Source organism: Falco punctatus (genome assembly GCF_963210335.1).
Source record: "Falco punctatus genome assembly, chromosome: 3".
NCBI classification, from domain to species: Eukaryota; Metazoa; Chordata; class Aves; order Falconiformes; family Falconidae; genus Falco; species Falco punctatus.
Window position 1 is genome coordinate 43,368,353 of NC_137582.1, and position 25,969 is coordinate 43,394,321.

At 44.8% G+C, this 25,969-nt stretch overlaps 1 protein-coding gene across 2 annotated transcripts; it reads left to right on the plus strand.

Annotated features, from left to right (window-relative positions):
• On the plus strand, positions 1-25,967 carry CRH (corticotropin releasing hormone). Of its 2 annotated transcripts, none has more exons than XM_080380474.1 (2): positions 1-24,387; positions 24,897-25,967. In XM_080380474.1, exon 2 carries the CDS (start codon positions 24,912-24,914, stop codon positions 25,440-25,442), a length of 531 nt encoding a protein of 176 aa, XP_080236600.1. In that variant the 5' UTR covers positions 1-24,387; positions 24,897-24,911; the 3' UTR covers positions 25,443-25,967. The 2 variants fall into 2 exon arrangements, with proteins under 2 accessions (XP_080236600.1, XP_080236601.1); XM_080380475.1 differs by having other exon boundaries at positions 1-23,157; positions 24,288-25,967.
• The last annotated feature ends 2 nt before the right edge of the window (positions 25,968-25,969 follow it).

Here is a 25,969-nt window from a genome sequence, read left to right on the forward strand (position 1 = left end):
CGATCAACTTGAAGACCTGTGCAATGCTTGGGTCAGTTAAATACCTATTACTGTGACTTCCCAAATGCTTTAAGCAATGTGTTTGTCTGCTCTCAGCCTGATTTTGTACAGAGTGGCACCAGTGACAAGAAAGAGGTTTTGGTTAAAATAGACTGACAATTACAATATTTAAATTATTCTCCATCTGAAACCATGAACACATGTATATACATGCATTTCATGAATTAATAAAAAAAATGGGTTTTATTCTTCTGAACATAGACACGTAGTTCTCTATATTTTATGAATGTGGTCACAGTCATCATATCAATGAGAGTTTATGCTTAATATTTAATTCCAAAGTCTCTTGCAAAAGAGAGGAATCCATTTTACAATATCATATTCTGATAAATTTTTGACTGCCCAAAAGTCTGGACAACATTTGTCTTTGCTTGAGTCCAGGCCTGCCCTGATGCATGCTACAGATTAGTTTCTGTATGTGGTAATTAACTGTTTCTAATTACTCATCTATAAACCATTGCAGCTCTTTTGTCTCTCAGTTGTGTTGCATTGGTGCAATATTTTTTCCTCTTTACCTGAACCATGGCAATTAAAATTGTGTACTTCGTCCATGCCATGAATCTATCAAGCAATAGATCTATACTGCATTACTGTCTTTATATTTAAAAAATTCAGTCAGAATTTCTAAATATTCCTTAACACAGCAACTGTTAATGGAAATAGTTGTCAGATGAAAATTATTATCTCTAGTTCTGTACTTTTTAACATTTAGCAACCTCTTTGGAGTAATTAATTGTCCTTTCCTATTGAAAATCTTCATTGTTTGGTAGAAGTGCCAGGTTTTTTGAAGTGTGGGACCAAAATTAATTTGATCTCTTTGCCTGAAAAAATCTTTAATTTCCTGACTCTTCTGTAAGAACAAGTGTGGTTAAAAAGGGCTGATTGCTCTTTTCTAGTACTGCTATTGGAGTTACGTTCAGGGAGATGCAAGTCATCATTTCTTCTTCTCCTAAACTCTTCTAAAATGTCACTCTTGACACATACTGTATATACACTGCAAAGTGTGCCCAGATACCAGCTCCAGGCTCAGATCCAAACCTCTGGTCTGGCCAAGTTTTTGTTTTTTTATTGCACACAATCCATGCACGTGTCTTTACTTCTATTCTGGTGCATCAGTTCAGAAAGAGTTTGGTGCTAAGGAGTTATAGGAACATGTCCCGGAGTCCTTTAATACCCCTTTAAATAGAGCCACTTGAAGGACTAGCTCATGGGAGAACCTGTCTGCCCATCAGCTACCTCCGCCTGAGCCTGTGTCTAGTGTGCCCCAGGCTGAACTTGAGCAGACACGCATTTCCCAAGGAAGGTGACTGGCTTTACTTAGCTCCCAGTTGCCTCCTGCTTGCTGAGGCAAGGCGGAGGTGTTCTGGCTCTATTTCACTGTAATGACACTCAGGTTTGGTCCAGTTAAATCAGAAAAGGTGCAGAAAGGGAAAGCCAGGCCCTGCAGAGGCACAGGGACCGGCAGAGCATGTCACAACTGGTAGGCGAGGCTCAGAATGAGAGTGGCGGTGACAGTGGGGGGGACCAGTCTGCCTACTGGGCATCACAGAGTAGGCATGGCATGCTAAATTAAAACTAAATAGGTGCTAACAAATAGACATGTTCGTACACCACATTCTTAGTGAGAAAGCACCTGGGCCCATGCCCAGGGAACAGTAGCCAGAGCTGTACCCCCTTCTATTTGCAGAAGGACCAGTGCAGGCACATCTGGGCAGGAGGCAGGGAGTTCTCTGGCTACAGACTGAGTCACCAACAGGTTCCCACCTGACCAGTCTGGCTACCACGGGCTTTGCAAGTTTATAAAGACATGGTACAGAGTTGAGAAAGGTGAAATCCCAAGCAAAATACCTTCACTTGTCTTCAGAGGTACATCAGGCTCCATGAATAACACTCCATCCCAAACCCTTATTTCAGTTTTTTCCCTGCTCCTATCTATATCCAGAAAAAAGTGGAAGCTAGCTCCTTAAAATATTTATAAAGCCTTTTGTGCAACTAGTCTAAGTTCTATATTTAACTTTCCCCCTAAAGCCACAAAACATTCTTGTTAATAAATTCTCTCTTTTTTTCCTATTTGGGAAGGAAAAGAAATTGTTTATTTTTAACAATTCAGTTCAGAGGAAAAATTATAGCATAGTGAATAGCAAGTAAATTAGCAATTCTCTCCATTATCCAAACCAGCAGGTCTTCTATTAACAAGGGCAGTTTGTGGCCCCTGGATTACAAGATCAATCAAGCAGTTGATTTTTCTTTAATTTCAGGGAATTAAGTAATTGTAAATCAGTCAAAAGCTGCATGTAGGGCTTGTATTTACCTGTGCTGAGTTGATTTAGCTGATTTAATACCACTTTCTTACTCCTTCTGATTTATTTTCCAAAGCTGGGATTGCTGACTGTATGTAATTTATCTTAGATTAAGGACAGTTATTAAAGACTCTCTCCAGCAAATCTGATGCAGAACACACCTCTTGCCTGAAGAAATGTGCTCAGACAGCCTGACACTCAGCCAAAGGGACATTAATGATATATAGGTTGGGACAGGGGAGCTATTCCATCTACTCTGTTTAGTTTGCAAATTTAATGTCAGACTTCTTTTCTTTAATCAGGTATGTATGTTGGCACATACTTACAGCTGGTGGGTTAGCTGGACAAGGCAGCTCAAACGAAACTTAAATACAGGAGGTAATTTTCATGTCCCCCTTCTGAGGCTGGATTTTATTCAATTGTAGTAGAAAACTCTAAGCAATATGTAGCAGAGGCACAAGGTGGCATTGAGGAGGAAACATCCATCTCCATGTTTTGTCCTTCTAAAAAAAGACAGATGAAACCTAACTCTTTACCTGTAGGTCCTTACTGTCTGATGGCCATACCTAGGAAGCAGTAAACCTTGCATTTGATTTCTTTGAGATCACTTGACTACCCGTAAACCTTGCTGCACGTCAGCCTCCAGCTTTATGGTCTGAAGGCAGTAGGAGCTACATGTGTATATGCACCTCAAGCTCTTGCTCTGAGTTGGTGCCATTAAGTGGAGTCAAATTCAAACCAGTCTATGCTGGGAAGCTGGGAGTCTGAGCCAGGGGAAAGAGGAGCATAGCCATTGGCCTCACCAGCTCCTGCAGCCCTAGAGGGACATGGAACCCAACAGAATTCAAGACTGGCCTGAAATGCTCCATGGTTTAAATCAGTTTCTTGGATCCAGAGGTGAACTGAAGTAGTGCAAAGCCATGCTGGTAAGCACTAGGGTAACTGAAGCTCTGTTTTATGACATAGGTACAGGCCCAGAGATCTTCCTCATAAATTCAAACAGCAGTCACGTGCACTGCTGGATTGTGTCATTCTGCCTTTGAAGATGAAAAAGAATTGGATGGCTGAGATTAAAGTATACTTTTACTGCATGAAGGCATACAATCCACCTACTCAAAGAATTAGATGAGTCATTCAAAAATTCAGTGCATCAATACATTGTTTTTTAAACAAAATCTGAATTAACAATGGCAGCAAGTTTGAAAAGGCTGAGAATGGGCACATACTTGCTTATGAACCTTTGATAGAAAACATATACGTTGAAGAGGATGCCAGTTAAAAAAAAAAAGAAGCAGTTTCTAGAAAGACTAACATCAGAAGAAAGATGGTAGATGTATCTCTCCAGGCCAGTCCCTGCTGCTGGTTATGTACCATCAAGGATGGTATAAGTATGAAGATGGGGGGTGTTTAAGGCCAGGAAACATCTTTAGATCATCTAGCCTAAACCCCTTTGTGCATCGTATACATGCAGGTCATTGTCACCTCTAAGGTGAATTCAGTAACATGTTTGATGAGAGACTTTCCAGAAAAGCACTGAGTCCTGTTTTGAAAACACTTGACAACTGGAGAGCCTAACTCTTTGTTGGCTAGGCAGTCTGTGACATGGTTACCCTGTTTCACAACAAAAAGTGTGTGCCTGCTCTGACTTGGAGTTGTGTGGCCTATGTTTACCTCCAGCACCCACATCTCACGTGTTTCCCCACTGGATTAGAGAGTTCAATGTATCAGAGCAGTAGACACTACTTTTCAGCAGACCAGATGTCTTAATGACACCACCAGCTGCATGGGTGATCCAGGAGAGGAGCTTCGCCGGAGCACCAAGGGCTGTGCTGTAGGCTAGGGCTGCTCCGCTGCTCCCAGGAGGCTGCATTACCTTCTGCAATTGTAGAACTGAAATTGTGCAAAGGTGATTTAGCATTTTAGCATCTGGTACCTCAGGGAGAGCAGGGTGCTCTCTACCATGCCTGTGCTCTTCCACAGCCTGCAGACTGCTCCTCCACCCCCACTGCCCTGTGACTAAGGGCAGGGTTCAGCCACAGCTTAATGGCAACTGTAAAATGTGTCTAGGTCCAGACTATACAGTTAAATTACCTCTTTTCAGTAACATAAAGATGTTTCAGTGCTGCTGTGGAAACACAGAAGTACCATATAGTGAATAACACTTTATTTTACATTCACTTAAAGGAATCTTTTTATTGTCAAAGTAGCAAAAGAAGGCCATAACTGGGTTGCAAGCTAACACTTTTGGAGGATACATCTAAGCTATGCAAAGGAACAAAATGCAGAAATTCATGGGTCAGGTTCCCTGACCTGACTAGTATCTCTACAATGTACAGGACAGACCCGTGAGGCAGTACTAGCCTGTGTCCTCTGTGGGAGCTGAGGTCCCACCTCTCAACAAGGTTAGCAGATGTGGGTGTAGTGTGTAGCTGATGCGGTCAGACTGTGGCTGGTTCCCAAACGAGCTCAGTAAACACCATCCCAGGGGTCTACATACCCTCAGCAAAGCATTTAAATCAGTATGTTCAAAGCCCTGTGCTCAAACTTTTGGACTTGTAAATGTTGGCAGTCTGTAGTTTCTATGGTGAGATAGGGATATGTTGTTTTGGAGGCCTTTACTACCCTGTTCTCTTTAAGACAGCGTATACATGAACTATAGTGCCTGAGCCTCATCTGGGAAAGAAGAAATCCAGCTGTACATGTTCCAGTGCTCCTTCAGCTCTGCTGCCTCATCCTCGGGATGACATACATCACAGGTGATATAATGTTTGCTTCCAGAGCTCAGGAGCAAACTTGTTAGTCATTGGAGAACTCAGCACAACTCAATTAAATTTCTTCCACTACCTAATTGACATTTAGTCAGCTAGAGAGAAAATAACACCAATGAAAAACAATCCTTGCTTTCATTTAAGATGTTATGAAACTTCACAACATCCCAACTGGCCAAATGTGAGGAAGAAATGAGGAAAATCTAATTAGACATTGCATGGCCTCTCCTCCAAGATTAAATGTAATATATTTGTGGTTACAGCTTTCCTTGAGGATCCTCCTGCTCATGTCAGGCATACAAAAGTGTTAAAACATTCATGACAGCACGGTGCATAATATAATATGGAATCTGTGGTCACAAGATTGGGGTTAACTCTTCCAGCCAAAGAAGGTGGTATGTCTGCTGAAGGCTTGAGGGTCTGAGCATCTGTGATAAACTTAATCTCTGGAAGTGAGATGGACATGCACAGCCATTGCTATAGTAATGCAAAGCATGCCTCATCTTTGGATGTTGTAGGAGTTTATCCTTGAGAGTGATGCAAGACAGTGTGTGTAACTTTGGGAACAGCACCATCTTACAGTTTCCAGCACATAGCGATGCCTAACCCCATTCTTTAAGCTGTTGTGTTTTTTCCTAACAATTCCTGAAATCACATAAACTTAAGAACGCATCTAGTTGTTAGGATCCTACTGCCTCTTAGCCACAATACTGTGACATTGGCACACAAAATGTAGGAACTCTCCCTTTACTCCAGGACCTGGAGAGGGTGTTTAATCAAGAAGCAACAGAAGAAACTTGGCTTCAAGAGACTTTTGACACTGTCTCAGGAGTATTTGTCTAAGCAGTATAGAGGAACCTGGTCTAGTTCAAGTTTCTTTCTGGAAGTCTGTGGACTGACCTCTAGTCTTTTGTAAGATATCAGAAGTGAGTTGCAAAATAGTTACCAACAACTGTTAAAAAGAAATGTGTGCACACTTGTATGCATGCTGTGAATGCAAAACAAGGAGGGAGGAGAAAAAAGTTTTCATCTAGTTTTCACCACACCTAAATCTTGTGTGGTGTCATTGCACAGATGGTCCGTGGATTTTTTTTTTTTTTTTCCAAAGGGTTGAGTGGTTCTTGTTGAATAAGGCTGAAGAAGATTGCTCTAGATGAAAATGCAACACAGCCGGTGCAAATCTGGTTGTAAAAACCTTGTTCAGAGAATAGTTATTGTTACCTTTCCAAGTGAGGAGATGCGTCCAAGGGGTTATAACCTGGGCTTGATATTCAGTATTTCATTAATGATTTGGATGATGGAATAGAGAATATACCTGTTAAACCTGCATATGACACCCATCTGGGAGGGGCAGCATGAATGACAAAGGACTTAAGTCTGTTGACAAACTGAAAAAAACACCCTGCTGGGCTAAAAAGCTGCAGCCCAATAAGCAAAATTCTATTATCAGGAAAAAAAACGTGCAAACCTAAAATGAGAGTCCTCAGTAGACACAGATCTACTGAAAGGAGTCCCAGAATTACAGCAGATCACAACTGAACTTACATCAGCCGTGCCACGCTGTTTAGATAAAAAAGCAGATATCACTCCAGGATGTGTTACAAGGAGTGCTTTACTCACTACTGATAAGGCTTCACTTTAGTCTTGTGTCCAGCACCCTGCAAAGCAAATGTAGAGTCTAGAGATTAGTATGGGTGATGCAGTCCTAGGAAACAAAGTGTATGTGAATAGATGAAAGCAACTGAGAAGAGTTAATACAAAGAATGTGAAGTGAAACACAGTCACAGACTCCAAATAATGCTTTGATAGGATGAAAACTTATGGGCTATGTTGATACTGCTGCTAGGTCTTAGGAAACCTTGGCAATGATAAGGGAAGATGGATGCGAGAGGCTGTGGAGTCTCTGTGATCCTACCCTGAGGTAAGACGATGATCTGGTGTATCTCAGTCAGGACCATCAGACAGGTGAGGCCGTCGGGATGCACAGCTGCCAGCAGCGTAGGTGTCCTATCCACCTTCTGCTCTGCCACAGCCAACAAGGAATAACCGGTGGTGTATTTTGTATATTCTACCTCCTATTTTCCCTTGGGTTGAGCTTCCCATATCTAAAGTGCGGGTTTCCATCTCACATTTTCATGGGTTGCCTCTATCTTAACTGCTGATCATCTGCTTGAGAACACTTTTCTGTACTATGTCTTTATGGTTTCACACCAAATAGGAGCTTTTAGTTCAGCTTCTGAAGCTGAAGTAGTAGCAAAAAAAAAAAAATAAAAAAAATTCACCACATGGTTCAGAAGCCACAGAAGCTGAAGGCCTCTACCATTCAGATATTAGAGAGCATAGTAAGAATTAGTGACAAAACTGAGGTTGATAGTGTCTGTAAAGCAGGTAAGGCTCCTGAATATGTGGGAAAAAATAATGGAGCCAAGTTGCACTACACAGAAAGTAGCAGTTAAGAGTAATCCCTTGAAGTGCGCACACTGATAGTCGTGTAAGCCAGGTCTGGCTGAGGGGAGAAACCAGCTCAAAGAAACTTGACTCATGTTACATTATCATAAGATCAGCTTCAGCCCCGATACACTTAAGCTTCTCACACTGGTTTTGATTAAACTCATCACATGTAATATTGATTTCAACTGAATTATTTCTGTTACACAACATGAAGGAGGCGGTCTGTCCCTACAAGGGTAGGAGGTCTGTGTGTCCTTCAGAAAATATATAGAAAGTAGCCTGCCCTTCCAGCATTGATTATTGTTTCAATACATGCAGGAACAGGAAAGCATTATGCATGTGCATTTCCCAATGGCTAGTTTCAGCACTAAAGGGAGAAGTAACATTTGCATTCCTTAAAGAACTGATTGAGATTCTAAAAACAGATTGGAAACTTAATAGTAAGAAAGGCACAGCTTGAAAGTCTTTACTTTTTGGCATGAAAGTGTGGACCAGATTGACACAATCTGTGACGTAGTTTCTAATGAAGCGTTTGTAATGAGACATTTAAAGCAACTCAAGAGGCCTCTCTATCCTGTTGGGAAAGGAACACAAGGAGCACATATTTGAAATTCATTCAGCAATGAATACATAAGCTGATCTTGACATGAATTTAGAGTAGGATTCAATTGTAGATAGGTGCTTGGGGAAGAAGTTGTTGGTAGCAAAAAAAAAAAAAAAAAAAAAAAAAGAAGAAAAGAAAAGAGAGAGAGATATAAATGAAAAGCTAAAATAGTTAGAGGAAACTCTTGGGAAAACTACCAAGAAGAGAGAGAGGTTTCTGCTTATTGAACTGTTGATTCATGGAACTGATTTCAGTTAGAAAACTTTGTGCTGAAATTTCATGCAGAGATAGATTTGGTTTTCTCAGTAGGTAGGTGGGAAGTGTGGGACCTCTTTATTTCTCTTTCTCATTCATATCTTGCTTACCCCAGGCAGGGAGGCATCTTTGGTGCTCACTAACACACTGGTACAAACCTCTGCTGTAAGCTGTGTGAGTGTGATCTAAAAATTTTTTTGTCTTAGTATTTAAATGTTTATTAATTAGGCAACTCAAAGCATCCCACTAGGCCTGACCTTGACCCACTAACATCTGTTAAAATCATATTTACCTTAATTCCCTGTTGAAAAACACCTGTTTCCCTACAGAAAGCCATAACAAGTGAATGACTGTGCTCTCACGATCTGACCTTGTTTCTGTAGCTCTGTTTTCTGATCCCAAAATATTGTTTTTGCTTGCTTCCTTTGCTAATTAGTTAGGGATTAATTTTCTACCTAATCTGCTTGTGTAGGTCTTTGAATATAAAGTGTTTTAAAGTGCCAAATATTGCTGTTACTTCTGATTAGGTTATTAGGTAATAATCAGTACCTGAAATAGGACTTCCCAGAATGAGAAACAAGTATGGCACTCTTCCATCCTCTTTCTCGTCTGTGGAACGGCTGGCTTGCTCTGAAGTGCCCATAAGGCGTACTTGTAAATACCTTGCTGAGGCATATATGGTTATATGACATAGCCAAATACACAGGTGCATTAGAAGACCTGGTCATGAAATTATCTTTTGGATGCAATGGCAGCTATGGGTTTCAATGACATGAGTAGTGTAGGCCACTCTACAGCCATCCTTTAGGACTATAACCCAGAGATGTGAAAACCTGAAAAGGCTAATGCCCTGGTTCATGTGGTCTGACTTTTGCCCCAGTTTCTGTGCCTAATTTTTCCTCTTGGCTGGCTATAGGCCTTCAGAGGTGCTAATTGAAAACACTAGGCATGAGGAATTAGGTGGAAGTTGGGCTGAGTGAACACGGGCACAAGCTGTCTCCTGTAGCACATGAATGTCAGAGAAATGGCTGATTACAAAAGCTGTCATCTTCCTTAGTAGTGATGGGCTGAAGTCTAGCACGGGCACAAGGGAAATTCTTGTCCTAGATACACTTTTTGATTGATTTCGCTGTCAGGATATGTCAGGAAGGAACTCCCAACTCTAGCCTCCAAGGCGAGGTCTGCAGCATCTTTTAGGCCTGGGCTGACGGTATTCTGCTGAACTGTGTCACGGGAGGAGCTGGCTTTATGTTGTCAAGTGTAATAAACCCAAATGTTAGTATGAATTGCTAACAAATGAAGGTAATTGGGTTCTTTAGGAGGGAATGAGATGACAGCTTTTACTGTACTTCAAATATCAGTCCCAATTACTGTAAATACGATCATGATGCAAAACATTAATTAGGAAAATCTGAACTGTTTGAAATGTAGAGTCCCATATGAATGATTAACTACATGCAAAATATTGTGCCTGATTAGAGGCATTCTACTGAGACATCCATCTGTGAGCTCCAAAACAAACCTGGTAGGAGGGACAGAAAGATCACAGCACTGAGGGACTGGCGCGGTTGAGATGATCTGGAAGGCTACTGGCCTATGTATGTCTCATGTAGGGTCACAGGGGCTTCCAGGACAGTAGTGTCTGTGTACCTTGTATTCTTTACTGTAAGCATCTTCAGAAAGAATATTTCAGGGCTAAGGAAGTCAGGCACTGAAACAGTACATGGCTTGCTCAAAGTCACCTAGGATGACAGTACCAGAGAAAGGAAGTGAACATTGGTCTTCCAAGTCTTAGCCTAATCCTAGTTCTTATTCCTTATGCAAGGGTGGAAGTGGCTGTCCACAAAAAGGTGGGAAATAAAACTCAAAAAAGACAATGGTGAGCACACAATTGTGGAAAGACCAGGAGCTACAAAACTGCCTGTAGATCACCCCAAGTGCTCTTTCTGATGGTCGTAATTCTTGTGATACTGCATTAGCAAGCATTCATCAATTGCTAATGAAGGAACCTACCTGGAAATGCTGGCTCCAGGTATTTCCTATAGGATAAACACATCTACCAGTTGTCTCCACTGAGGCATGGGAAAACCCTAAATGATGAAGGATATTCTACTGAAGTAAGTAATGTCTGGATAATGCCTTTAGGACATAGTGTGGTAACAGAAATGATTTAGGAAAAAAATAAAAGGAAAGAAATAATCTTTAATCTTGTGATTTAGTTTTATCCCTGTGTTCTCTGGCAGAGAGAGGGACCATGAAAGCTCAAAACACTTTATCTGCTGGTTTGTATCTTATTTGAAATGCATTAGTCTTCTCACTTCATTAAAAATACTAAATAACTATGCTATTGCTGTTTTATTATGAAACTTGGGTATACGTTGCCAAATGGGCTATTTTAAGCAAAATATTCTGTTATAGTCTAAATGTACTATTGTTCCCCATTTGGACATGAGTCTGTAGCCACTGAAACATAAAGGCTGACAAAATGGTATTTCTTTGTCAAAACCTTTGTGAAAGAATCAAGCAACAAAGGATAATTGTTCATACTTTGGACTCCTTTTTCAGTCAGTTCTTAACCTGAAATTGCCCTTTTTTTTTTTTTTTTTTTTTTTGATGGTGGTGCCACATTCATTGCTGGTAGAGCTGCTCACCACCAGATCACCCACCGATCCAGCTGGAGCATGAATATATGCTCCCATTTCTGTCAAATTACTTGTATCACGTGCTGTGGTATTTATACTGCCTCCATCTTCTGTGCCAGTTTTAGGGGGAACAGATGATACCCAGAGCAGCACAAACCCCGCTGGTACAAAATTAACTTGCTTTTGAAGAATTTTGATCCAGCAGCACTTTGCACCAGGTGGTTGCAGCACTTCTGATCCAATACTGGCAGGCACCAGGTCAGATTTGCAGTCCCGAGTACTTGGAGCTGTGTGCCTAGAGCTTGCACTGATCATGTCATGGGCTTTTCTGCTTTTCTTTCTCAGCAACTTTAGTCTTCTCAGCCTCTTTCAGATGGATAGCCTTCCAAAAACAATGTTCAATAAACTCCCTCTGCTAGTTATGCTGATGTATGGCCTTATTGGTGACATGTGCTCATTTTGGGGCCAGAGAATAGTATTGTTTGTTGTCTGATTCCCTAGAGTACTATAATTGATGCTTACATTTATCCCAAAATGAAAGGTGGCTGTTACATCCATTTGTTCCAAAGAAAATTTGTCTAGTGCATAACAATACAATGTTATACAAATTCTATAAGAATAAAATAATGACAAATCTCATAATATCCTAGCATTTGCATTTGAATTTGTTATCGCAGCATGCTTTTTTTATGATGAAATAAAGCCAGGTTTATTCATGAGCAGTTTACAAAATTTTCAAGTGCTCTATCAGCTAATTGCTTAGGAGCTCTTCAAGAAATTGCCTAACCGTTGACCATGATGCTACAATCTATTAGCTACTTCTTGTTGATTCTAAAGTAACAGTCTTTAGTGGGCTGTTTTCATAGAACAGACGTTGATGAAGGAGGCTTAATTGTCCAGAGTTTAATGGAGATAAAAATAGAAAACACACTGGAAGGCTCTAAGAGGAGAGTTCTTTTGTGGGTCTTTTAAAGGTGGTGCAGGTAACAAGTGATAAGTACTGTTATCTGATAATAAGAATGGTTATTCACTGCTCTCTGGTCTCTGCTTAGCTTGATTTGGAAAGGTCTGTGCTGCCAAACTGCCACTGAAACCTTGCTGTGTTGTTCGCTCAGCAGAGATGTACCCGCTCTTCCTGACATTGCTCAGATTTCCACTGGCAGCACCAAAATTTCCCTTTGAAGATGGCTGCATAGAGGGAACAATTCCCAGCAGATTCATTTCCCAGTTCAGTCGTACACCAGCAGGACAAGAAAAGCCTCAGCTATGGCAGATGCTCCTGTCAGTGATGCTGTATCTCTGGTGTTCTTCTTGCTTTCTTACTCAAGGCCCTTAACCTGAAATGTACAATTCACTGTCACTGAAAGAGCTTCTGGTAATTCACCCCCAAAGTAGGACATTTGTCACTGATGAAAGGCCTGGTGTTAGTTTTAAGCGTGATTTGACTCACATGTATTTGGTAGTGGGCTGCTCTAGTGCTCGGTTTAGGGACAATGAGACAAGATTAACTCATGAATATTTGCATCTGAGATAGTTGTTCTCATTATATTGATAATGAGTGCTTCTGGATGTCAACGAGGAGCAAACAGTTTCAAGAACTCTAGGAAGCGATCAGGAAGAATTGAGGATGATTGCTTTCCAGAGCAGCTAGCCCCTAAAACTACAAAACAGGTTATACCCTTCCTAACAGCACTGACAGCTGAGAGAGCCTAGACCACGTAGGCTGGAAATATTATAAAGCATAGTGAGCGCAGCCATCTTTTACATCTTTCCACCTGAAAGTCAGATGGAATAGACTTTTTCTGGGTACAAGATAGCTGAGTTCTAGCACCACCTCTTGGCTCCCACCTGTAGGTATGGGATGATTCAAGCTAAATAAATGAATAACGGGGAACCTGGAAGCTTAGCCTCTTTGGATAAAGATCATTCAATTCTTCGCTTCTTTTCTGAGAGATTTTCCTCTTATTTCCTCAGCTAGAGGCACAAAGCAAGCAATCTACCAGCCTTACAAAGCACTGCTGGAATTTCTGGTATTTCCACTGGAAATACGAGCTGTGGGTGATCATCTGCATTGGTTATGCTGTGGAAGAATCAGGATTTCTACAATCAATTATAAAATCAATTCCTTCCTTTTCCAGTGTAAGGGCGGCAATGTCAGATGCAAAGATATCTTTCCTAGGAAAAGAAGGATCTCGCCAGTTTTACAAACGGGTTGTATAACTGAATTTCTCTTTTTCCTATCACAGTCACATTACTTGTTAGAATCCGCTATGGGACTTGTTTATTTTTAATGCAGATGTCATTCACAGACAGACCACTTCTCAATCAATCTTTGTTCAGACAGATTAATGAAAGAAAATTCTATATTATGCTATTAAAATTCTATTCTATTAAACAAAAAGCCTGTCACCAGATCAAAGTCCCTAAGCTGCAAACCCCTTCTCGTCAGAGCCCCTGTGCACAGAGCTGCATGGTTGGGCCCCAGCACATGGAGCAAGGGGCAGAGAGCACCATTTGACAGAAGGCTCAGGCAAATGAATGACAGACCCATGCTGTATTTGTGAGGTATGGTAAGCACTGTAATAGTTGTTACTTTTTCAGCACTCAGAAGGTTAGTATGGTTGAAGATACAGCTAGTTTATGGCTAGTAAGTACAGCATCTGTTAGTTTCCAAAGGAAAATGAACTCGGGATGAGTGCAGTTGGGAGATACAATCTGAGACTGGCGTCCTGGGTAGTGGCATGATACTGATGCTGTGCTTGGCAAATTGCAGAAGGACAGGTTATTTAGAGTATGAAATCTGTATGTGCCCTATCTGAAACTGTGCTATCAAAATATTATTTTATTTCTCCAAAACCACCGGGAGTTATATGTGCAGTGAGTTCACAACAACTCAGTTCATTCACTGTTGAAAGAGAGAAGTCACTGGAAGATTTACTTCAATTTAGATTCTTGAAAACATCTTGGTCTATCTCAAGCTACATCCTAGCCATAATTGAAGGCTGAAGGATAAGTAAACTATTTGGTTTTGGTAATGAACAGAGACAGGTTATCAGTAGTTGTCAATGAGCGTGAAGAGATTCACCAGACTGTTGTCTGTGACTCCTCTGCAGTTGGCATTGTTCATGTCCAATTTTTAGAAGACAGAAGGCAAGCTGAATAGGACCTCTGTGATGCTGTGGTGGAAATACACGCAGATGGAAAACGTATTGTGGCTCCAGTCATAATGACAGCATGTAAAGATATTTAAGCTATGGCATTTGTTCTTTGGATCATGAGACATCTCTGCCTCAAGCTCTGTGTAGTATCTCAAGCAGAATCATGCAGAGAGACAAAGCTGCACTTCAGGATGGTGTTCAAGATTTGAAATCTGGCCTTGATCCCAAACTGGGACTTTGTTTTCATTATCTACAAAGGCAGAGTCAAATAATGCCTTGTTTTCCATCAGCAGATTTTGTCTCTGCTTGGTGTAGACTCGTAATAGATTTTTAAAGGGATTATCAGGTAGCTCAAGTTTTTTGAAATGAAGACCTGTTGTGAGGGGACAAAACTGGGATATTTACCCCTTAGCTAGGTATCTAGAACATGTTGTTTATTAGAAGTTTATTCTCACATGTCACTAAGCAGCTGAAGGAGGGAAGATAGTCCTGTTCCTGCAGCAGGAGAGATAGTTCCCAGCTACAAAAAAAAAAATCCCAACCCTACATGGCACAATTCTTTCATTCTCAGAACGGATTAATACCTCCTTTCCTTGCTGCCTGAAGGACCTACTTGTGTGTTTCCTGCATCTAGATAGAGCTATGCTGGAAATGTTGGTTGGTTGTAAAATACACAATGTTCCTTTTGGCTTCTTTCTGCCATTTGAAGTTTCTTTGTTAACAGAAATAGCAAAAGGATACAGAGAGATTTTCCACCTCTAAGGCACAGTCACTGTAATAGTGAAATTGGAGGGTATCTTGAGTCACACGTATGTACCTGTCATTGCTCTTGCTGACATGACAAAGATATGACTGTGCAGTTCCATCACCTATTGCCATGTAGAAGCCAGTTCATTTACCGCTACCCTTCGTTTCCAATTTCCTGTTATTGGCATCTCCTTTCCATTCCTGTTCTGCAACAGTTAGCCAGACTCCATCACACAGCTCTGCCAAAAGCTCTGCCAAGACAAATAGGAGGAAAGCGTATGCTTTTCAGTTTGGGGCCAAAACTAGTTTAATTACAGTCAGTGTCAAAACCCTAGATTTCAGGATGCACAATTTCATCCCCTCTGAGTCAAAACCAGCACATTTTCCCCCTCAGGATTATTAATACAGGTACAACAAGCAAGCGACTGAGACGTACTCCCCACATTACGCCCAGGGACCCTCTTCCTTCTCCTGCTAGCAGAGGGAGAGACCTTTCTCATTCTGAAGCCTAAGAGCAATTCTGAGTAAGCTCTAAGTGCTTTTGTGTCAATCCTTTTACTAGCTGTGTTTCCAGGTTCCTCTAAATCTGTGTCTCATAGTAGAGGCATCGCTGAGCAGACTTCCTGGGGTGGCATCCCTTGGAGGTTCAGATGAGCTGTCTGGTTGAGCCAAGGATTTTTAAAATCTTTCCTGAGCACAAGATACTCATAGGAAACTGTAGAGAGACAACCTCAGGGAGTTTATTATTATTCACGTTGCTGTCTTACAGCAACACCCAAAGGTCAATGGCACTCACTGTTAGCACCTTAAATTTGGCTGCTCTAAAATTATTTTTCACACAACCTTCACTAAGGGAACTGAAAAAGCCTTATAGGGACATTCCCAACCTTTGTATGCCCATATATGTGGCTGCCTCAAAAGACACACTATCAACTCAAGTATTGCTTAAAATTAGACTTCATTTACTGATTACAGTTCTGATGATATTTTTTAAGTTCAAAAAATGCTTTGGCCCCTCTGGTAGCCGCAGTCTTCTCCCATTTGAAAGTATCCTAGGAGAAGCTGTGAACTTGTAGCTCCTAAGGACTCTGAGGCTATGCTATGGCTCTCTGCTTAGTTATTCGCTACTAAAATCTCGTCCTTTCTCTGTCATTTAGTAAAAGCTTCATCTGGATGAGCCAGGTTACATCAGAGATGGGTGCTGAAGAGCTCTTGGCATTTACCCAGATGGTTTTGGCCAAGTTTCGGTTTAACTGTTGATCCAAGGGCATGTACAGCAGAGCACAGTGAGAGAGCGCTGAGCTGCTGCTGCTCCAAACCCATGTGCCTGCTCTTGCAAAGAAAAGTGAGGAGCCACCAGCCCTCAGCAAGACTCTTACATGAGATGTGACATTGCACTGTCAGAGCAGTATGATGCAAGCTTGGGTAGTCCAGGCGACTCTGCACCCACTACATGAGGCAGGCTTGCCTGTAACACCCCCATCCTGCAGCCTTGTTTGGGTGCAGTATTCATACCTGTCCTGGTGCTAGTTTTAGCCCAGTCTGTGGGCCTTGATTCTTGGTGGTGTTGGACTATCTCAGTACAGAATGCATTTCAGTGCTAAACAAAATTATATGTGGCTATTCATTAACATCAGTGGTAATATTTGCAAAGCAGTTTGAGATCTGCTTCTTATCGAGTGACCTGATGTCAGGCCACTGTTTCCTGGTGAAGGATAAATCAAAAACGTAGTGCCTAGGAATATTCGTAGGCTGTCTTACTTGATTTTCATATCCACTAGCCTGGAATAGAGGGTTTTTAAATGACATCCTCAGGCCAAAGATATACCTGCTTCTAAGTTTACTAGAAGCTCCTAGTTGTAGAGAAGCAGCTACAACACCTCCATTGTTACTCACCTTTGCTCTCCCAGCATCAGGAGTTAAGAATAAAGCCAGTAATTTCTTCCAGACTAAAACCTTTCTCTTTTGCTAAAAGAATAATATATGATGATGTGTGTGTGGCAGTGCCATCCATAGCCCCTGTCATCCGTACATCCGTAATGATGACAAAGCAGAAGACAGATGAAGGAGACCATCCAGTAAGTATGTGCTTTGCAGTAACAGTAACCCACAGCGAGAATGGGAATGGTCGAGAAATCAGTTTTGTCTGGTGGGGACTGATCATTGCTGCCATTTCTTGCCTGGCATGATTCATGTTTTTATTCTGTACTTTGATTCCTTCACCCAGTCTTTTGTCTTGGCTATATCAAAACCTACTCCAGTGTGTCCAGACACTGAAGCCCTGAATTAGAGGAACCAGACAAGAAGTCCTGCCATATTCCTGAGAGCAAGTTGTAGTTTTGTATTAGCATTGTCTTCTCCTCATAGAAATGAAGTATTTCCAAATAAAACTCCATTGACCTCTGGCTTAGAGAAATGTTTGTTGATCCTATATATCAGAGATGCTGATGAAAACCACCTTCATGTTCCCAGCTAATGTAATACTACTATTTACTATAATATACTGCTTGAATTGCAGTAGCACTTAGAATTCCTAGTCACAGACTAGGGCGCCGCTGTGCTAGACACCAGGCAGCCGTGGAACCAAAAAGAAAGTCCCTTCCCTAGAGAATTTACAGTCTTTGGCATGAGCGTGGTCATTATAAAGATAACGATCTTTTTTTCCAAGAAATGCCTCATCTTGTTCATTATCCCTTGCAATTAGTCTCATGGGGCTCCATTTCCAGCAACACGTACCTGTTTATAAGTGCCGCCTAGTTAGAGCTTAGAGAGACTTTGATTCTTCCATTTTTTTAATGAACAACAAATGGTGCATTAGAGATGTTTGCTCCTTCAAATATGCAGCCATCTGAATTTCTAATTGTTTAGCATTAGTCATAACTTAAGTAGGACAGAGCAGATTCTATATATAGCCCGTTGCCCAGCCATTCAAGACAGATAGTGTGTTTTTATTTCTTCCATATTTCTTCACTTGAAAGGAGTGAGAAGGCAGTTGCAACATCTCTAGCCTCAAGTATTCTAAAATTGTGCTGCCCCCATCTTGTTCTCCCCCAGATATTGAGATTGTTTTCAGAATCATGAGATTTTTGTAGAAGATTACATTCTCAGCTCTTTTGATGTTTATTTGGGGGCTCTCAGCCCTGATGGTATAGCTGGGTGATGTCTTTAAGCTTGGAGGCTAAGATTTTTTTTTCTTTTTTGCAACAGTTGAGGTTGTAACAGGATTCCAGGAGCAGAAGTTGTCCTTGGTATCACAAACCTTCTTTAAATTGCACTGATCATTTTCCATCTCTACTCGGTTTCAATTTCTCAGTCTTATCCTCATGTTGTATATGCTCTCACATGTGAATGTATCATGTGTCTTATAGTACCAAGGAAATCCTGGTTCATAACAAACATACACGGTGGATGTTTTGCATCTGAGTGAGGGTTTAATTTTCTGCAAATTCAGAATCCCAAGATTTATCCTATTATCTTCTCCTCCAGTGGGAAAGCAGTGGGTTGGCCACTGAAAAAACATAGCCACAGAAGTTTGCTCGAATTGCTTCTCCCTGGATGCTGGAAAATGCCACACCAGCCCAGCTGTGCTCAAATGTTTCTCTTGATTTTCATAGTGACGCTTGGATCTATCACCCTAGCAGCAAGGTTTCCCCATGCTTGTGACATGGCTGCAACTTCAGAGCTGAACGAGCTGAATATTGCTGCTGGTGCTAACGGCTGACAGCAGGCCTGCTGTTCCATGTGATGAGAGCAAGGCAGGGCCCCTGGTGTCAGCAGTGTGTTTGGTGGCTGAAGCCATCACTGGCTCAGTGGCCCTTCCCACTGGGACATGCTAGCTGGACGGACAGGCTCTCATCTGCTCCTGGCCTTCTGTGGATGGTTCCTCACAGTCTCCCTGTAATACGCCTGCAAGCAGCCATCCCCAGTACAGTCACAGCGTTGTGGGCTCCCCTCGGTGCCCCTCTCTCAGCGCTGAGTAAAGGGACAGCTCTGGGCTTTGGCCTCCCAGGAGCAGGAATGTGCCTGGGGAGAGGCAACGTGGGTATTCCCACCTGTCCGTCCCTGCAGGGCCACCCTGGTCTCCCCTGCCTCCCCTTGGCCAGCAGCTTGGCCCGTGTGCCTGCCTCCTGCCCTCCTCTGGTTCACACACGCCCCCTGCCCACCAGAGCCCCCACCCAGCTGCCGGTACAGGCTGTGTGCGTCCTTCTCTCTGCCACTGCAACTGAAGTGAACTTGGTCATTCCAGTGGGTTGTTCCAGATGCACGTGAGATGCAAAACCAAACCCTTGTCCTTTAGCTTGGTCTGCGCCACAGACAGACAGGCAGTTTGGATGCTCAGCTAACCAGCAAGATTTCTCTCATGGCCAAATGTACCTGGACACCCAGACTACCAGGAATACTGATCGCTCAGCACTCTCAGGGAGTCCTTGTTTGATGGATTTCCTTGTTGTTACCAATAATTGTGAGATTAGTTCCTGCAGCATTATCATTAACAGCATAGAGGGCTCACACACCTACCCATGCAGCCTTCTACAGCCCTTATTCGAGAGCAAGAATAGCAACTGACAAGTCTTGTGAGGTAAATATAAAGGTCAGCTGTTGCCTCCCTGGCTAAGGGCTGTCAGGAGGAGAGAGGCACAGCCCTTGCCGCCTGCGTGCTTCTCCCAGCCTGTGTCTGCACCTTCCCTTCACTGCTCAGAAGGAGCCAGTGAGGCTGTGAGGCCTCCAAAAGTGCTTTTTGGTGATGTCCAAGAGGGTATGGGCACAGCTCCTCTCCAGATTACACGCACTGGTGGGAATACCCTCCACCCCGCCCCCGGCATGAGGGGCTTTGTGCACAGGGAAGGGGAAGGCTCTTGTCTGGGCAGAAGGTCCATGCCTGAGATTCCTGAGCAGCGTGCACTGGCCTCTGCTCAGCTGGAGGTCATGCTCTGAGAGGAAAACTGTCCCTGTAAATCCACCCGTGTGCGAGCCGCTGTGAATGGCTGTGTCCTTCCCAGACATGGTGGAACCAAGAGGATATTCCTGAGGAATTTTTCCTTCTGCTGGCACCCCTAGCCTATAAAATCGTGTCTTGTGGGCAGCCATCTGGGACTGAGAGTATGAACATCAAGTTGTGAATGAAAATAGTCCTCTGGTTGAGCTTATGAACCTGGTCTCGGAAAAACACAAGATTCACTCCTGCCTTGTACACAAATCCTTGAGGGTTGCTGGATAAATCTCTTCACCATCTCATGTTGTTTTTCCTCACTGGAAAGTCTGGAAAATCAAAGTGCTTTCCTCTCTCTCACACAGGACTGTAGGGAAACCTGTTATAAGTGGAGCTCGGCTATGACGGTGAGATGTACCACAGAAAATCCCTGCGACAGGAGCATGTGACCTCCTTCCTAGGGTGAGGTCATTGAAAAATTGAAAGAGAAATTAAAACTGAATGAGGGAATTTTGAAGACTCCTGGGGTCAGAAGAAAGGGCACATAGCTGAGCTCCTTATCAGTTTTGTTCTTTGTCCTAGCCTAGAACATACTCTGTTGCACTTAATTGATTTATTTTTATAACTTACTTGAATTCAAGTTCTCTATGATTATTCTAGCAAATTCAGTCTGACGAGGAATAACAGGCAAATGTATTTTCTTCTTAAAATGACTTATCACCTTCAGGCATAGTAAGATACCCTGATTATTTTTTTTTTTCTTTTTCTCTAGATTTCCCTGGAATCCATAACCTTTATGACCATCAGATTGAGATTTCTTACTATCAGGAGTACTGGAAGGTGAGATGGAAATAAAATGTTTACATGTGTCAGTGTATGATTGCTGGCACCTCACAGGGGGCAAGGCAAGATGCACTGAGTTCACCTGAAATAGTCACAAAATGTAGGATGGCATGTTAGAGAGCTGATCACAGGGATCAAGTAGTGATGGCGATCACATGAAGTGGTTATGCGAGGTGATGTGGTGATGTCTGCTGAATGCAACAACACCAGAAATCCTTGCTGCCTTCTGACGAAGGCTGGAGTGGTAAATGGAGTATTGTACCATGGTAGAAAGCTGATCTGCATCTAGTGTGAGTTCTTCTATGTTTGTATCTGGATGTTTTCAAAAATACCTGGGGTAAGAGCCATGCCCTCAGTTTAACATCATCCCTTCTGTGTTGGTATTTTTAGAACTGTGTGATCTCTCTGCTATGGTCAGTCAGTGAGGAAGAGATTCTTCTCGCCTCACATTAGCTATATAAAAATTCAGTGACTAGGCTAAGGTAGTTGTCTGCACTCCCTTTATAGACAAGGGAACGAGGTGAGCGTCTCCAGAAGCCTGAAGGTACTATTTTGTGACAGGATATATCATGCTCTGGGCATGCTTTTGCTTTTCATTAGCTATCTCAGAGTAGCTACAACTGCCTGAGGTGCCTGGGTTTGAGATCACTAAGGCTGGAGGGCAGGTGCACCCAGCCCAAGTCAGCAGAGAGGAGATGGGCCTCACTAGCATTTTGCATTTCTAGACATTATTATGTGATTCGCTGCAAAAATTACACTTGTCCCTGATGTTTGCAGAATGAATCAAATAGGAATATTTTTCTTATGTAGGGTATGCTGGTCTCAAACTATATCACTAAACATCAGACTCTAATCCAAATATACCTGATATCTGCTTTGTGTCTCTCTTTCACTCCTCTGTGGTGAGACCCCAGCATTTCTTCTGTTGCAATCTCCTTCAGGAATAATAGCTGAGATTTCACTCAGAAACTGGTGGCTCCGGACAAAGGATGTCGATGTTCCTAGGCAGTCAGTTCTGCATTTGAAGTGCTAAGGGGAGTACTTTTTGGTTTGTGTATCTATAATATTTTCTCTTCCTCATTATCAAGGCCTCCAAGTGTCTCACAGTCTTCCCTGCACTTAAACTCTTGCGAGCCCTCTCACACATCACCCAGGATCTGTGGGGAAGTGGGGTAATATGACTATGTTGGATTAGAAACAAGCATGTGTGAGGCATTGCAGACTCTGCTCAGGGCCAGGGGTCAGGAAGAAGGGGACATGAACCTGGCAGGTTGTACAGCCCTTGTGAAAATTGCAGGAGCTTTCCTAGCCCATTCTTATGCTGTATTTGCTCTCCTCAGATTTCTTCAAGGGACAAAACTGACTGCCTAAAGGAACCTAAATAATATTGTAGATGATGAAAACCACAAAATAATCTGAGCCAATTGTCACTGGCATCAATCTTTTGGAGACATGCAGCTCTGTGTCTTATTCAGATCTCACCCACGACACTAAAAAAAAATTATTTGGATCAAAATCCTTCCTTCTTTACATTTATGATCACATTATTTTAAGAGGTTTCATGTCTTTAAAAGGTATATTAAACCTAAGAATGGAGACACTGTGATAAAACCCACCCTAGAGCACATTTAGAGGATTTAATAAGTGCCCCTCATATTTCCCATCAACTGACTGAACTTACCTCCTGTGTCTTTGAACCTCTTGTTGTTCTCACTGAAAGCCGTGCTGACATGCTTTAAAAGCATACAAATAGCTTCTGCTGCAACTATGTACACAATATATTCTGTTCTGTTTTTCTTGTAAGACGCATTTCAGTTCATGAATGCCTGAGCTAACACAAGTAATGTGGAGATAAATCTCTGGTATAACTACTTGTTTTTCCATTTGTTTCTTTATGATGCACAAGATCTGATTCCTTGGCACTTCACCAACAGCATGCGAGGCTGGAGGTAGGTATAACAAAAATTGAAGTGTATAGCATCCCTAAGGAGATGCCCAGAATTGGGCTGTGGCCAACCTCATATATTAAGTCGTTTGAACTTTGTTATTTAATTAAGGAAATGGATTTCAGATTCAACACTGATTTAGCATCGACAGCATATGACCACCTTCTGTGGTCTGTTGCAACTCCTCACTATGATGGGAGACATGCAAGTGCATGACACAAAGCATTTACAGTCTAGGAAGGATAAACCCAGTAGATTTTCTGTAACATTTTCCAATTTAAAGGGATGTACATGACTGATGTTGCAACTGAGGCAGTAGAGAAGCAGGACCGAGATGCAGCGGCAAAGCTGATGGGACACAAAAAGTGAAGAACACAGATTATGTATAGAATGGGCAGCGGGCAGGAGCTGTTTCTGTAGGCAGCGCTACCTCCTGGAAGAGAAGATCGGAAGGTAAGCAACCCAGCTGGAAACGTTGGTGGAATAGCGTCTGGAGCCTGAAGACCTAATGGAGACAGGAGAGCACTTCAAAGGGAGTTCAAGGTGGGATTAGGATGCCCTGGAGGCTAGGGCCTTAGCTGGGAGAGCAAATAGGGAAGCACGTGGCAGTGGGGCTGACGAGGTAGGGAAGATCAGCTAGCGGAGCCGCGAAGGAAGAGCGAGCAGCTGCTACCGCCACGCCAGCAGCGGCAGGACAGGGGAGAGCGGCGAGGGGCAGAACGAGGGAGCGGGGACCGGCAGCGCGGAGGCAGGGCTGCGGCGAGAAGGCGGCGGTGCCGGAGGTGGCAGGAGCGGAGGAGCGGGCGGAGAGGTGCCCGGGCTGCGGTCCCGGTCCCGGCAGATGCTCCCGGGGCAGCCCCGGAGGTGGCGGCTCCCCCAGCCCTCCCCACGGCCTCCGGGGGCTTTCCGCACCTCTCCCGCTGGCGGGGCCCCGAGCAGCCCGTGCGACGTGCGGGTCCCCCCTGCGCCCGCCCCTGCCCTACCCCGCGGGGCTCTGCTGCGTGCCTGCCCGCTTTGCAGGGGGAAGCGCTGCCCCGGCCTGGTTCCACGCAAAACCCGCGCCCCGCGGAGCCTCCCGCGCCGGCCGCCCCGTGCGGGCGCGCCCGGGGGCGGTGCGGTGCCGGGGACCCCGGGGGTGGGGGCAGGAGACCGCCGGGGCAGCAGCCCTGGTCCCGGGCGGGCCGCGTCCCTCCCCGCGCGCCGGCCCGCCGGTGGAAAGTTTCCCCGGAGTGACCTCTGATAGTACGCGCCCGCCTGGAAATCTCATTCAAGTATTTTTGTCAATGGGGTGGGGGTGGGGGGGGCACCCTGCTCCCCGGCCCCCGGCCCGGCTGACGTCACTGCAGAGGCGATAAATATCTGTTGATATAATTGGACGTGAGATTTGGGGTTGCGATAGCGAAACTCGGCCCATCGCCGCTCCGACGGGCCCCCATGATTTATTCAGCAGTGGATCGGGGCACGCAATCGGGCTGTCAGGAGAGCGTCAGCTTATTAGGCAAGTTCTGCGTGATTCCAGGAGAGGGTCTAAGCTATAAAAATCCCGCGCCCCGGCTCTGATTAGGACCAAATCTGATCCCAAGTTCGCCAGGAGCCGGCTCCGAGGCAGACCGAGAGGAAGGGACGCCGAGCACCGCCGAGTCCCGCCGCCTGCCCTGCCCTGCCCTGCCGCCGCCGCCCCGGGTAGGTGCGGGGCCGCGCCCGGGTGCGGAGCAGGCTGCGCTGCGCGGCGCTGCGCTGCCGGGGGCTGAGCACGGCGTCCCGCGGGAGGTGGGGAGCTCCCCCGGCCGGGCAGGGAGCGGGGAGGCGCGGGGATCCGGGTGCTCGCACCCCGCGGCTCCTGGGGAGAGCCGCCCCGCCGCAGGCACCCCACGCTCCCCCCTCCGCCTCGGGTGCGTGAAGGGGCGCGGGTCCGCGCACACGCCTTGACTCTTTCCGCAGGCGCGCAGCCCAGCCGGGTGCCCCGGGGCTGTTCCGCGGGGGGCGGCCGCCTCGACGGCGGGGGACGGCCGGGCCGGGGCTGAGCGCGGCCGGGCCGCGGTGTGCGGGGCGCGGAGGGGCGCGGAGCGGCGCGTTTCAGCACCGGGACAGCGGCGGCGGGGGGCGCCCCTCCCGCGGCCCCGCGATGCCCTCCCCGCCGCCGCGGCTCGGCTGTGTAACCCCCCCTCCCCGGCCCCCGTCTGCCCCCGCAGGTCTGGGCCCCGACCATGAAGATCCCGCTGCTGGTCTCCACGGGAATCCTGCTGGTCGCCCTCCTGCCCTGCCAGGAGTGCAGAGCTCTCAGCAAGAGCCCGGCAGCTGCCCACGGGGCTCTGCGCCAGCCAGATTTCTTCCAGCAGCAGCAGCAGCAACAGCAGCAGCAGCAAACTCTGCCCGTCCTGCTCCGCATGGGAGAAGAGTATTTCCTGCGCCTGGGCAACCTCAACAAGAGACCCGTCAGCTCTTTCTCCGCCTCTTCCAGCAGCACCAGCCACCTACAGCCCGAAGCCTCCGCCAGCAACTTTTTCGGGGCGGCGGTGCAACAGCTGCAGCAGCTGCCCGAGCGCTCTCTGGGGAGCCCTGAGGAGGGCGAAACCGAGGGCGAGGCCGTGGAGAGGGAGAAGCGGTCCGAGGAGCCCCCTATTTCTCTGGATCTGACTTTCCACCTCCTGAGAGAAGTCTTGGAGATGGCCCGAGCCGAGCAGTTAGCGCAGCAAGCTCATAGCAACAGGAAACTGATGGAGATAATCGGGAAATGAAACGGCCCCTCCCCGCCTTGCCAAAGAGATTCCGCAGTTAGCACAAGAATAATTACACCGTCCGATGTACCATAGTGCTGCTCTGATGTCATCTCTTTATTTTTATATAGCTTTAAACCTAGAAGGGTGTACTCCGAACAGCCTCTGTCCCTTGACTAGCATGCACAACCGTGTACCAAGTGCAGAAACACGAGTGTCGTTGGTAACCTCCCCTACCTTTATTTATTTCTCCATTTCCCAGTTATTCTAGTGCCATCGCTACGTAGGGATGTGTGAGCATTGGAAGAAATGGTGCCCAGAAGACAGATAACTTTTCTGCTGGGGGCAGGGAGGTGGGAGGGGGAATCTCTGTAAGCTACTTTAAACCCACTTTTTTCCTGTAAACATTTTCACAATAAAACATCTTTTCAGCGCTCGGTCGATTTGGTTGTGTAAGAGAATGTTTAATATTTATATTTTTAATAAAAGCTGCAAAGTAAAGATGGCTTGATAGACTTTCTTGCCGAGACGCCTGAGGGCTGCCCCGC

Excerpts from the sequence above, each read along its gene's own strand:
- CRH (XM_080380474.1), top strand. The coding sequence starts at position 24,912 with ATGAAGATCCCGCTGCTGGTCTCCACGGGAATCCTGCTGGTCGCCCTC.